Here is a 14,260-nt window from a genome sequence, read left to right as displayed (position 1 = left end):
TTTATGAAGTCATTAAATGCAAAACTTTGTCAATTAAATGTGAAAGCTTATTTCAAATTTAGTGATGAGATTTACATTGTGCCTTCCATGCAGCACCACTACAGCACTGCCGGCCCCCTCAGCTTCCCACAAAAGGGTGTTTGAGAACTTGGAAATTTACTACTTTTTGAAGAAAGCTTGGTTTCATATTAAAATTTTAATATTAGTAAGATTACTAAAATAATCTGCCAGGCTACATCTGTCAGATGTAAATATTGGGAGCTTCTCGATATGATATTTCAAAGATGAGATTTATTTTGAAAGTCAGGGTTAATACCCTCAAGATTTGTTTAGAAAGAAGTTGAGCTTATGACGCAGTGACCCAGCAGACTTTTCCCAAACACAAATTAACACTTCCTTTTATCTCAGTTTATCTGATTTGAGGTGAATCTCAATGACTTAATAAACTGCAGCTTGTTGTAGTGAACACTGTAAAAGGTTTCCACTTTTAATGACTTGTGCATAAATTTCATAACTCTGGAATGCTTCTCTTGCTCATTTCCCTGCAAAACATGCTGGTTTTGTTGTTTGAACAAAATCTGTTTAGCCTTTCAATTATGAAAGAAATGGATAAATTTCCCCTTGTGTTTGGCTGTTTTCAGAAGTGCTAGAACTGTCTGTGCCTGCTTCGGAGAGGAAGAAAAGCTTCAAGATAATTTCATGTGAATAGTATGTTTCGCACATGTTGGAAACTTTTTTAAATATAGGTACTTGGTTTGGAGGTAAACATAAGTTAAAATGTGTGTAGTTGTGGATAGCATCCCAAAATTCATAAACTACTGATGAAATTTCATTTTTCTTAACTGTAATTTCTCCTCATAGAAATAAGAAAGCAGCTTTTTTTTTTTTTAGGAAGCAGCTAAAATAAGAGTAAACCCATAAAATTGGTACAAAAAGTTATATCAAGAGGAGGGAGGGCAAAAGGAGAAAATAGCTAGAGAATAGCTAACCTAAAAGGAAACAATATACTGCTTCACGTAGTTTATCTTCAAATTTGTAGGCATTTTTTCTTTGAAAGATATCATCCTATGTGTAATGCAGTACTTCAAGCTGCAATTCTGAGCATCTTTTTTTCATTATTTTATTCAGTACATAATGGAGATGGTAATGAATAGATCACCTTAATATGGAAAAACTATTTTATATGAAAAACGAGAAACCTCATCATGGATTAAATAGTGCTGTATCATGGAGGTGAAGTGACAAAATATTCACATATTGCAATATGTTGTTAATCATGTGAAGAACTGCTTTAAGGTACAGAGACTGTAAACTTCAGTGACTTTTCAAAAAAAACCCACCATACAGTCTTCCCTGCCTTTTTGTAGATATCCTGAGACCTGACAAATGAATTAACATAAAGCATATCTTATGTGCTGAAAAGCTATAATTAAAGACCATATCTCTATAGTATGGTGCAACAACTAAAACCGCTGATTATTAACTAAAGATGTTTCTAAAGTGCCATTTGCTCCAACTTCTCTATTCCCTATACTGTTTTGGTTTTTTCTGTGAACCCAGTTTAGGATATTCTCATTCCCTCTTCTTTACTTTGTCTGTAGTTGTTGGAGTGCTTCTGTTGTGCCATACAGTTGTTGGTGGGGCCAAGCTGTAAATCAGGTCACCAGAATGATTCAGATTAAAAATAAACCTACAATAAAAAGCTTGGAATTTGCTTTGTCAGCATTCTGTTTAAATGCCCTGCAGAGCATCACTGCTATTATCTAAGCCATCTCTTGTTTGTATGTAGCTTAAAAATCGTGTATTTCCAGCTGGAACAAAATCTGTCTATTCTCAAAACTGCAACTTCAGCCTCACATCTGTCATGTTCTCATCTCCAATTATCTCCTGTACCCTCTGATTAAAAGCATGTTGGTCCCATGTTTCACTTGAAATAGTGTGGTGGTACTCCTCATTTCCCAAAAGTGTTTCATAGCTATTCCTGAGTTAACGGAAAACTTGTAAAACAACATACATCTATGAAGTGGCTGCTGTCAAAAGAAAGTTGTGTTTTTCTGCTAGTAGCTGTAGCTTGTAAATCTGAAAAACTGAAATCTTCCCCAATTGTTTTTTCTCGTTCTAAAAAACCTCATTCTGGTGAAATGTGGACCAGTTTACTCTTTTCTTCCAGGCACTTGCGGGTTTTGAGGCTGAGGAGGGCTTTGTTTTCTTCACAGAATCACAGAATGATCTAGGTTGGAAGGGACCTTGAAGATCATCTAGTCCAACTGTTAACCTAACACTGGCAGTTCCCAACTACACTATATCCCTAAGCACTATGTCGACCTGACTCTTAAACACCTCCAGGGATGGGGACTCCACCACCTCCCTGGGCAGCCCATTCCAACGCCTAACAACCCATTCTGGAAAGAAATGCTTCCTAATATCCAGTCTAAACCTTCCCTGGCGCAACTTGAGGCCATTCCCTCTTGTCCTATCGCTTATTACTTGATTAAAGAGGCTCATGCCCAGCTTTCTGTGATTTCAGGTAGTCTTCTCAGACTTGTGGAATTGCGGAGTCTGGAATTGCTCTGCAGCAAGACGGCTGCTTGACAGGCTTCATTCACTGCCTCTGCCCTGACTATACTTGAGTTAAATAACATGAACTTCTGAACTGTATTAGTTAAAACTCCTGGTGTACACTTTTGCCATGGTATTTAAGTGTTACTGATATTTTGAGAAGCCTATTTCAAATATAGTGACACTGCTTCCTCTGGGATAGAAAAAGTCATCTCATGCCTTGAGCCTGTATCTGCTCGGTTGCATTTCTTCTTAGGTTGTGTTAGCTGAGTTAATGTTAACTTAAGAGTTTGGAACTGCTTGTGGAATTGAAAGAGTGGGGAGAACTACGTACCTGAAACAGAGTTTTGAAGTCAGGGTGATGGGGTAACCTAGAGGTTTGTTTTGCATGTAAGAAATACAGAAAAATGATTATGATAATGAGCTTCCTCAGTAATCCAGTACCATTCAGGAAACTTTTTGCACTTGGAGTTTGATTTGGAGGCATCCCTTTCTTCAAGGAAAAGGAAATTATCCTCTTCTTAATCAGTTTGAGTTACTGTGTTTTGAATTGGTTGCTAGGTCTCAGGTTGCAACAAAGATAAGCTACTATATAAGCTATATGCGAAGAGTTGTATCATTTTAAGTGAATCATTTACATTAACTAAATTTACAATTATGAATTTAAATACATGTGGGAGATAATCCATGCCTTAATTCAGGTCTTGCTCTTGAAATCACTGAATTATGATTGCTTCTTGTAAGCTTTCAAGCTGTGTTCAACAACAATGTTTTGTTCTGCAGTTGTGGTGTTATCGGCACTGTTTTTGAAAAGTACTATGAAGGCATTATACTCCGTTTACACCCTACATGTATTAAGTTATTATTCACTCTTCCTTTTGTTAGTGTTTCCTATTATGTAAATACAAATGTCCTAGTGTGACCAGTACAGCCCTAGAGTACAGGGAGTGATTCATGCGCTGGCATGTATACCTCTGGCGATGCCAGTTTTCCCTGTTCATCCTCTCTAAAGCTGAGGACCTGGGACCCTCCATGCTTGGCCCCTTGCACTGCAAGAGGTGTGTGTTGGGTGTGAGGAGGAGGGTAGCGTTCTCTGTTGTCCCTTCTCCAAATAGGATTGGTGTCAAGAGTGGTTTCTGATGGTGTTTCTCTTCACAAAGTCAAAGTTTTCACCTTTCAGCCTTTGATTTCCTCACCTAAGAGCATGAAGATCTCTTAGTTTTTCCCTGATTAACAAGTGCTTCTTTGTCCCCAGTTGTCAAGCCCTACCAGTAGCCACGTTCAGTACCACTCTTAGCTTTGAGTCAACTTTCCTGAATGTCATTCTCAAGTATTCAAATGTGCTTATGCCTCTGGTTTGTACAATGCCACCATTTCTAGTGGAAGTATCTGGGCTCGCCTTTTTTTCAGATATAAATGAATGTAGTAGCTCATAAACATTGGCTGGTGGAAAGTACATGTTGCAAAATTTCATGGGATAACAAGCAGTTGAGAAAGAAAGGAATATTCAGCAGCACTAATAAGTATTTAGATTCTTGTGGTGCTTTCAGTTTTGATAAACCAAATAACAGTAGCTCTATATTTCACTTCAATATAAAAATAGCAGAATAGAGGAAAAATATTTTAAACGTGATTCTAGCTTACTGTAATGCTTATTGTTTTGGTTCTAGTTTTTAATCTGATATAGCAAATCTTGTGCCCTCCTAGCTTTCTTTTGATCCTCCTGTTGGTAGAATTACGTGGCAAAGTATGCAGTGTGAATAAATCACTCGACTTACACAACCATATTTACTTTGTAACTAGAATATGTATCAGTATATTATAGCTCTAGTATGCAAATACAGACATCTGCTTGGACTCCATCCTTAGCAAGTGACTTGCAAATGGTTGTTCCAGGTATTAGTCAGCTGTTGACAAATGTTTATTGCTCGAGAAAAGGCTACCCAGAGTTAGAACTTCACAGTAGCATGTACTCATTGATAATCTATATATGTAAGCCTGTAAATTTTCTCCTATGTATTTGGTAACCAGATCCTGCTTTTGTTTTACAGCTGCTGCAGAGGGCAAAGGGAAAAGTGGGGAAGACTTTTTTCAGAAGGTAAGAAAGGTACTTTAATTCTATAACATCAGTTGACTAGAGGAAAAATAATGCCCATTGCTCACTCAGGAGATCAACTAATTGAACTTAATGAGCAGTTTCCACTGTATTGATCAAACTTTTAAAAATATTTTGTCACTTAATGTGTCTACTAACCTCAGCTGTGCATGGAATGTGATGAGGAATGGGGGTTTTTGGTGTATGCTACTGTCATTCATGCACAACTTAATTATTATTTAACTTAAAATATCAAAATATGCATTGTGAAAGCTTATTTTGCTTAATAGCAGGGGGTTTATCTAGATGATGATGTGAGGTGGTCTTAAGGTTTTTATGTCTATGGATACATGCTACATCCTGTTATTGAAAAACTGGCATGAAACTTATTGTGATATCCCTGAAAGCATAAATATTTGGTTGAGAAATGCAAAGGCCTTTTAAGAAATGCACAATCCACAGAATGATTCAATAAAGTTTGTGGTTAGACAGAGGCACGGAAGGACTGGAAAAAAATAGTCTTGCAGCAACTAAACTACAAAGAGAAACATGGTCAAGAGTAATGACTTTGAAATTACTTTTGCAAAGCAACATTTATTTTTTTCAAGAATAGTATGTAAAATATTATTTACGAGCTATGTTAATGAAGATCTGCATACAGTATGCTAATAAAAATGATGAGCTGTTTTGTCTTTCTGTACTATTTCATGTTGTATACTGAAATGTCTTGAAACTCCTTTTTGACTGGTGGTCAAGCAGTTTGCTGTAATATTCATGTTTTCTTCGTATTTATAAGTGTTACTTCAAAAAGTCTCTCTTAGATGTGAAAGAATACTTTATCCTGCATGAGGTTGTCAGATGCTTTGATGAAGGCTGGATGGGAGGAGTATATATAGTGCTGAAAATGTTTGCTTTGGAAAGTATTTTATAGGAGTCTTCAGATTATGTTGCTCTTGACTGATAATGAGAGTTACTTTTCTGAACATAGTGCTTTGCTTAACTGTCAATATTGGTGTGCTCAGAGAGGAATGTGTCTAATTCTTTTTTAAGATTTTATCAAAATGCATGGGGTTTTTTTACTTGCTGAAAAAAAGCTAAGCCATAGTAGCATATACTTCATTCTACGCATCATCCATTTTACAACTGTTTTTTACACTTGTATAAATCTGCTCATAATTCTTGAAGTTGTGGACAAAATATTTCCTCTGTGTGGGATTGAGTGACTTATATATTTGATGTGTATTTGGATACTTGATTATTTACTGTAGATATAATGGCCCTTAGAATTATGTAGTTATTAGTGTAACAGCAAAAAATACAGTTTAATAGGAAAGCGAAATGTGCTAGAACTGTGTGTGAATAAGAGTACACTACTTATCCATATTGATAATAGATGTAGTGACTATTTTGGCATTATGTTGTCATATGTGCTTAATTATTATATAGGCACAGGGTGGATGCTGCAATAGGTTAAAGCTGCTTCATTTTGACTGGCATTCTTGCAATCTCATCAACTCTATAGTTTAGATTACTGAAGTTTCTAAGTACATACACAATACTACAGCTAATAAAAACAGATGGAAACTATCTTTGCGACTCTTCCTTTGTTCAAAAAAATCTTTGGACAGTTGCTCATAGCTTACTCACCGTCTCTGTCTGTGCAATTTCCTTTAATCAGGGTTAAGCTTTTTCCTTTCTCATGTGAAATGAATAGGGCAGAGTTTCTGGAGGTAAAATGAAGACTTTTCATGTGTTCCATGTTGTGTAGTGAGGAAGAAAGTGATTTGTAGCATTAGAAACACATGGCAAACTAAGGTGGCAAGATACTTTCAGAAACTTAATATGAATTTGAAGCTATAGTAAATGCATTTTTTGAAATAGTTTTGAAAATGACACTTCAGGGAGTTATTGGCAGGCTTTTGAGTGGAATGGGGAGGGAAAGTGCTTTGTTTAAGAGACACATCAAGAATGGAGGGTGTAATTGGCATAAATAATGCCATGTATAGTATTTTCTGACAAAATCTACTCTCAACGTGTTGAAATTTTTGTTGGGTGGAAGGGGTGTGTGAGGTGGAAGAAGTTTTCATATGAATGCTGAAATGACAGAAGTAATGAGGGAGAGATTCAAGAAGGTGATTCTGTATGTCAAAACATGCAGACCAAGGGGGAGGAGAGAGGAGGCTGGTAGTGGAGGGAGTGAGACAGTGCTGACGTCTTGCAGCTGGCCCTGTAAGTGGCTGCTGGGTCTTGCTTGGTGGCTGATCAATGGGGAACAGTGCTCAGTTCTTTGTTAGCTTGCCCTCAGGAGAAGCAGAAGTTGCTTATGCTTTCAGAGCTGAGCTCAAAGTCAGGGACTCAGCCTGGATTGTTAAGCTACACGTGTATGCTGTAATGAATCTGTCATGCCTCTAGAGAAAGTTAATACAAGTTTTTGTTGCTAAGTAGTCTTTTACTGGTCTTCAGACATGTGAGCAAGTGGTATTACTTGGATTTTCATAATTAAGCAGACTCTCAGTGGATGTGAACTGCTCCTATCAACTTTTAACTTTTCAGAGTTTAATAATAACAATTTAAATGTCAAAATGCATTATTTCACTGAGCAATTTAGGAGAAACAAGCACATGTTCTGCAGTTGATGGTGGAGTTACAGAATAAGCCCCAGTTCTTGACTGCAAGGGGCAAATTAAGCTAATGCTTCTGCCCTGTCATGGTGGGGAAGATCAAGTGATGAAGTGCCCCTTCCTCTACTCCTGAATTAAAGTGAAAAGTAGATAAATGTTTTTTGGTAGTGTCACTTTGAAAATTCTGAAGATTTTAGCGTACTTGCTTCTAATATTTCTAAGTTTTAGTACTGCTTCAAAGGGGGAAAACCTAACATAGTCTAATGTGGATTTTTCAAAACCACTGAGAGCTGCTAATAATTTAGCAATAAATAAATAATGTGATAGTTTTCTTTCTAGAGCCCTCTGATCTGCAGTTCAGTGACAGGTGATCTTAGATAAACACCTATTGGTTTGCTGTTATGTTACATACTATTTATGTAAAAGATCTTTGTGGACCTTGCTTTATATATTATTGTCCTAATCTATTCTGTGAGAGTAACACATAACATGAAGTTATTACTTGTTCTTGATCCAAAGCCTATTTTCAGTTGATGATGGAATTTTTCCATTGAGTTCTATAACATCTGGTTCACGCCTCATAGGCAAGCAAGGCCCTTCCCAGACAAAGCCAGGACGTTGTTCCAGGGAACGTATAATTTATGTAGCACTATAGATATGCATGGCACTCTTATATAAAATGTAAGAAGGTGGTGGATCTCTGCCCTGAAGAGTTCATAATCCAAAACAGATGAGGGTCAGCCACGTGAAAGGAGGGGAGTTTAATGGATAATTTCTGTTTTGCTTTTAATTCTTGTGTCATCAAGTCTTTTTTTTTTCTTAAACATTTGGAAATCTTAGTACTGATGATAACCTCTCATTCTGAAATTTCTCAGGGCAAGAATATATATCTAGCCTTATCATGGGACTGTCAACAGGACAGTGGGCGATAGGCGAAGGTTGTGGGTTTAGTAGAAGTTGGGTGGAGTTCTTGGTGTGATGTGGGACTGCATGTGCAGAAGGTAGTGACTGGAAATCATGCACATGTGCTCTGCCCAAGTGCTTGACTCTAGGTCAGGTGTAAGCTGCTTATTTCAGCATAATTCAGTGTGTATGTGCTAGTCATGGGCTTTTGGAGTATTTCTGAAGGGGCATCTCAGCTCTTCCTTTCAAGAGTTGGTTTGCAGAATTTGGTTTTGTGGAAAGCACAATATACTACCAGCCAGCTGTAACTTGTGGGTTTTATTGTTTCTGAATGTTGACCTTATTGAAGTTTTGTGGTGGTTTTTTGTTTGTTTGGGGTTTTTTTAATCAAAGAGAAATGGTGTTTGTAGGAATATATTCATTTTCACAGTTGCAGATATTTAGGGTTTTCTAGGATATCACTGGATTCAGGCAAAATGTGTGTTTAAATGTTTGTGCTTCTCTTGACTGCAGACTGTTATTCCCTGATGCAGATGTAATCATGCTTGGAAGTGTGAAGATGCAAATGGGCAAATGTTGCATGTGTGTACCAAAATCTCTTCTGTTAATTATTAGGAGTTTAGGAGTGTAAAGGAAGACTAAGGTTTCCTTTTTTAATCTTCCTTCCTGTCCTTACATACAGCATGTTTCATCTGTAAGTTCTTTTTGTATTAAATGAGTAGCACCTGAAAAGTTACTGAGGTCATTTTGGAAAGCTGTATTTGGTGAAACCATCCTTTAAAAGGAGTTGTTCTTCCAGTATAGATATTGAAAACAGTAGCAGCAAAAGATTAAAAAAAAAAAAAAAACAAACCAAAACAAAACCCAAACCAAAAAACCCCACAATTATTTGAAGATGTGAAAAATAGGTATATCTAACTGCATCTTTAATCACCTTTCTGTTAAATTCTCTTCTGTATGCAGTCGTTGTTAATGAATATACATTACTTTTTATTTGTTTAAGGCTCTGGCAGCAAAGGCTGTAAGGAAGCTGCCTCAATCTCTGTTTGTTTATCTAAAATGGTAGAAGACCTTGTTTTGCAACATCCTGTGTTTTCACTGGAACTTTGAAAAATGCTTGTTAGGTTAATCTGGGGCAAACCTTGTAATTTATGCAAAATTCCTATGTGTGAATATATTGATACAATGATTATGTATACATGAATGCTTTTGTAAGTATAGCTAGTATATGCTGATACAAATTTAACTAAAAGAGTTACGTTTTTCTGTATGCAATGGGTCAGACAAACTTGGTTGGTCTTCCTTTTTAATCTCTGAACATGAAATGTGTAGGTAGAGCTTCAAATGTGAATGGCTTAAGGCATTTTCAGGCATTAAAAAATATTAATAATTGACCTGAGAATAAGATGTCTCAGGCTGATTATTATCCATGTTCAGCAGTAACTTCTGAAGGGCCTTCCATGTGTCTTCATCCATGACTCTTCTGAACTGTCTACTTAAGTTTCCTAAGGCTATGTTACCATTTCTGATGGCAACTGCTCAGCTATTGTTTTCATCCAGTGCTATTTATCTTGCTAGTGAGATACAGTGAGTTCATGGTTATACATTATCATGGCTTTTGTCTATTTCAACCACCAGTGCACTTTTGAACTGTAGAAGCTGGTTCCACACCTTCCACTTTTTCTGGGTAGAAATCAGGGTCTGCATTAGCATTAAAATAACCTCTTGATGTAGAGTTTGGCTCATAGCATGTGACAAGGATATATTAAGGCCATATGTTTCCAGAATTGGCTTGAAACACCCGACTGTGCTAGGCTGTGATGGGAGCACTGGCATGCGATTCTAACTTACATGGAACTTCCTCTCATTTAGCTTCCTGGGAAGAGGAAGCAACTGCTCAGAGAGGGTGGTATGGATTAGAGAGTTGAAAGAATGTCAGTGGCAGTCAACCCTTTCAGGAAATCTTGAGATTGAGAGGATTGTCTCCCTTTTGGCAAAACCACACCCAGTGGAAAGAAAGAGACTGTTTAGCTTGGATCGGTTTCTCTAAAAAGGTAAATCAAGAATGCTTACTTAACTTTTTGCTTAGTTCAGACAGAGCTCAGTGGTGAGAAGGCTTCATTCTTGTGGAAAACTGCATCTGTCATGTCTCTAGTACAGCCATCACTCTGTTAATGGAATAATTACAAGGGGGGTTGTTTTTTATTTCATGTTTAGCTGCTTCTGTGTTGCTTCTGATACAGTGGGGACAATCTTGAGAGTCTACCTGTAATGTGAAAGTGCTCTCTGATGGGCCTAATCCTTGAAGTGCCCAGTGCACCTAGATGTCTTAAAACAGCAACTGTCTTTGCCAAGTTGCTTGTAAATAATTTCCTTGACCAGAAATAGTGGGGATTTTGATCCTGTAGTATTATGCTGTATGACTGTCTACATCACTGCTTGGAGCTTGGTCTGAGTTCCAAGTGAATCAGAGTTTTAGTTGATGATGAAGTTCCATTTTATGCCACCTTATTGCTGTACTTTAACGTTTTGTGCAAGATCTCTTGTATTATAAAGCAACAGAGGAGCAGTTTGTTACCACAGTCTCGACTGAGATGCTTAATCCTTTTCACACTGAAAGTGAAATTCTTTCTTAAAATAGAGGAGGGATTTAGGTCCCCAGAAATGCTTGTACTCTTTCCTTTTCTGAAAAATAGGAAAGGTGGGGTGAGTATGAGAATGATACAAATGAATAATACACACTGGGTTCCTGATTTGTAGGGAGGAGATTTGCTGCTTCTGCTTTTGAAGAGGAGAATTAGCAGCATATTGGTGTTTCTAATGATGTGCTGTGGGGGCTTCATTGTTAAGTAATATCTTTTTCTTAGATAAATATCCCCTTTTTTCTATTACTTGTGTAGAATACATTCATACTATACACATAGATACATTTATATCTTTTTGCATGCTTAGATAATCCCTTTACATTTTTTACTATACTTTCAGTCATTTATTTAAAATAAAAGTATTACCAGTGACCTTTGATTAATATTTCCACTGAGGGTGAAGAAAACATTCAAGTCAAGTAAAGGAAGGACTTTAATGTTTCTCTATAGGTGAGGGCATTTGATAGTTTTCTTCACACTTAACTTTATTTGCTGTATTTGTAAATCAAGTACAAAGTTATGTAAATGTTATTGTTGCAGAAGGTTCACTTAGTGCAGTTTCTGGACACAGCAACAATACTGCAATACTTGCTTGCTTAAACAAGGCCCTTGTTTTAAGAATGATCTTTCCCAGTTCATTTCAGGTAAAGTGAAGGTTAAAAAAAAAGATGCAGTGTGTATGCATGCATGCATGTGTTCTCTTCCTTCCTAAGATAAAAATGCTTTAATGGAAAAGGAAACAACATAAATTCCAAAGCCATATCCACACAGGTAGCTTTCCCCAATTTTCTCGTTACTGATTCAGAGCTTTTATTTGCAGCCTGAAAGTTTGAGCTGTAAAGCAGATGTTTACTCTGCTGCCTTTATTGCCTGTACATATAATCTGTTAATTTGGTTTTTTAAGTATTATCAGCTGATACCCATTGATCAAAACTATGAATAAATGAATACATGGCGAATGATGTTAATCTTATCTTTTAATTTTAGCTTCAGTACCTCTTCATCCTGCACATGCTTGCCTTAATTCTTGATAAAGTCATTAGCAATAGCTGGCGAAGATAGCAAATTTATTTAGAGTTAATCTGGGCTTGTATATAGTCCTTGACAACAAACAGCCTGCTTGCTTCTTTGTGGAAGTCTCAAAGTCTGTACATGCAGACCACAAAAATATTGGTCATGAGGAGTTGGAGGAAAGCTTGTCAGTATTTTACTTAGTTTGACATAAAGCTGTGTAGAAATATACGAATGGGAAACAGGCATGTCTTCCTTCTCTTGCCTTTTTATACCCAAATCTAAATTAGTTGGAAAAATCAAAAATGCTTTTAATTTTTTTCATAAAGTTGTTATGGCATTTAATTAACTAAAAATAAAAATCAGTGTAACAAAGATAGACAAATTAGTATGTGAAGATCAAATTCCTGCAGTATTGAAACAAATTACTTGCAGTGGAAGCACAAAAAAACCATGTATGGTAGTACTGAACCTTACCCATACAGGTTATTCCATATGATAGGCTCTAAAATTTAGCTATTACCCTTTTCAAAGACAGGTAGAGTTAGGGGAGAAGGACTAACCAAGTAGTCATATACAGATAATTTTCAAAAATATGTATTTGGGGTTTCTGACAGTTGGAATATACAATCAGACGATAGGGCACCCCTACCTTACAAGAGACACATGCACTCATGTCCTTACACTTGGGAAGGCACTTCTTTCATAATGCTTCTTCCTGTACAGAAATTTACACAATTGGGGCGTGATCCTTGTCCTCCCTGTGCATTGTTTTGTTGTGTCACATGTAGACTAGTAACATTGACAATCTAAATTAAGAACCAACTTATTAAAGGGTTTTCTGTGTTTTGTAGCTTGAATTCTCGCTGTGCCACCAGTCTACATAGGAGATATTTATTCTGCCATGCAGGAGCACAAACTGCAAACTCTACTTGGTGTTTGGGCCTGGACTGTGTGGGTGCCTCGGGGCCATCTGCTCCTGCTCAGAAATAGCCCCTTGCCTTATCTGCAGAAAAGTAGCATTAATGCTATGGAGTCAGGCACACTGTACTGCTTTCTTTTTAGAGTAGTAGTTGTCATGTAAACAGTGAATTCTACTTTTGAATTTCATATATAGACCACCTTTGGGGGGGGGGAACACGACAAATCTTGGGATAGGAATCCATTGCTATACCCAAAATGTGGGCCAGACTTGCAAAAAAGCTACACATTTGCACCAAGCTTTGGGCTAAACTTTGTCATCTTCTCTTTAACTTCTTACACACCTCATATTTTCTCACCAAACCCAGTAGTCCTTGATGCTCTACCATTGGTGTTTTCTGGCTCTGGCATCTCAAGCACTTACTTCGGCCTCACTGGTTTTAGAGGCTGAATTCACACTGTCTGTTCCCAGGTAGTTTTATACAATTCCTTTTTGTGTCTTGTTCTTCCTTCCCATCCTTATTGTTCCCATGCTTTCTCCTCCCCCACAACTCAAAAAAAACCAAAAAAACCAAAAACAAAAACCAAAAGCCACCATTAAATATAATACTCCTGGTTGCAGCTACACCCATTGCTCTGTTCTTGCTGCCAGAAGTCATGTTCAGGGATTAGTCATCCTCTCAGATACTGCTGCTTCACCACTTCTGCATTGGAAGAAGAAATAAGTATCAGCCCATGTAGAATTTTACTTGTCTACTGTGACATTTCAGCTCAGGTCTTCTCCTGCTTATATAGAAAATATTTTTTTTTAAAAAAAACTTCATGTGAATGATACTCCATGCTTCCAATAAACAAGTTTACTCTTCTAGTTTATATTGCTCTAAATGCATACATACTGAGGGAGCCACAGTACTCTAACACAACTTCTCTGAAAGCAAAATGTGCAGAATGAACATTTTATGTCTGTAAAACAAAATACTCAGAGACTGATGGAACTTGTTTGTGTTTGTTTTTACTAGGCATCCTGAGGTCTGATTTTAAAAATCTCACTTGCCACCATTTGGTTAATACCAGATTAGATTGTATGTGTAACGGTTTCATTTTCTAAAAGGAAATGCTCATTTGGATGTTAAAAGCTTTTTTAATTAGTGAAATCTGCAATACTGAATTTTGGCTTTTTTTGTGAGAGTTAGTAAATGGAATTAACTAATCCCTTCACCCTGGTACTCTTGCCTTGTTAATTACAAGCAGATTTTGCATCCAAAATGTGACTGTTTATGTTGAACTTATTTTGTCTGTGTCTCTTTTCTAAAAAAGAAAAATGTGTGTGTTTGTCAAAATTGAAATAGAACTGCTGATGAACTGCAACTCCAAACTTCTAAATATTCTGTGCACAGCCCCAGCTTGCATTATGGTTCTTAAAGCTGTGCTCAAAGTGCAAGCTCATTCTTTTCATATTCAGTTTGATGTAGAAATACTTGTTGAGTTGTCTGTTCACTTTTTGT

General features: G+C 37.0%; 1 protein-coding gene across 4 annotated transcripts in view; it reads left to right on the top strand.

Annotated features, from left to right (window-relative positions):
• BICC1 (BicC family RNA binding protein 1) overlaps positions 1-14,260 on the top strand; it is a 115,085-nt gene that overhangs the window by 33,553 nt on the left and 67,272 nt on the right. For all 4 annotated transcript variants that reach the window (XM_074830410.1, XM_074830409.1, XM_074830408.1 and 1 more), the window contains exon 2: positions 4,611-4,657. In XM_074830410.1, coding sequence (XP_074686511.1) covers positions 4,611-4,657 — 47 coding nt within the window. The remainder of the gene's footprint in view (positions 1-4,610; positions 4,658-14,260) is intronic.

Source organism: Strix aluco, chromosome 7 (genome assembly GCF_031877795.1).
Source record: "Strix aluco isolate bStrAlu1 chromosome 7, bStrAlu1.hap1, whole genome shotgun sequence".
NCBI classification, from domain to species: domain Eukaryota; kingdom Metazoa; phylum Chordata; class Aves; order Strigiformes; family Strigidae; genus Strix; species Strix aluco.
Note: the sequence above shows the minus strand (reverse complement) of the source record. Positions and strands in the feature narration are given on the sequence as shown.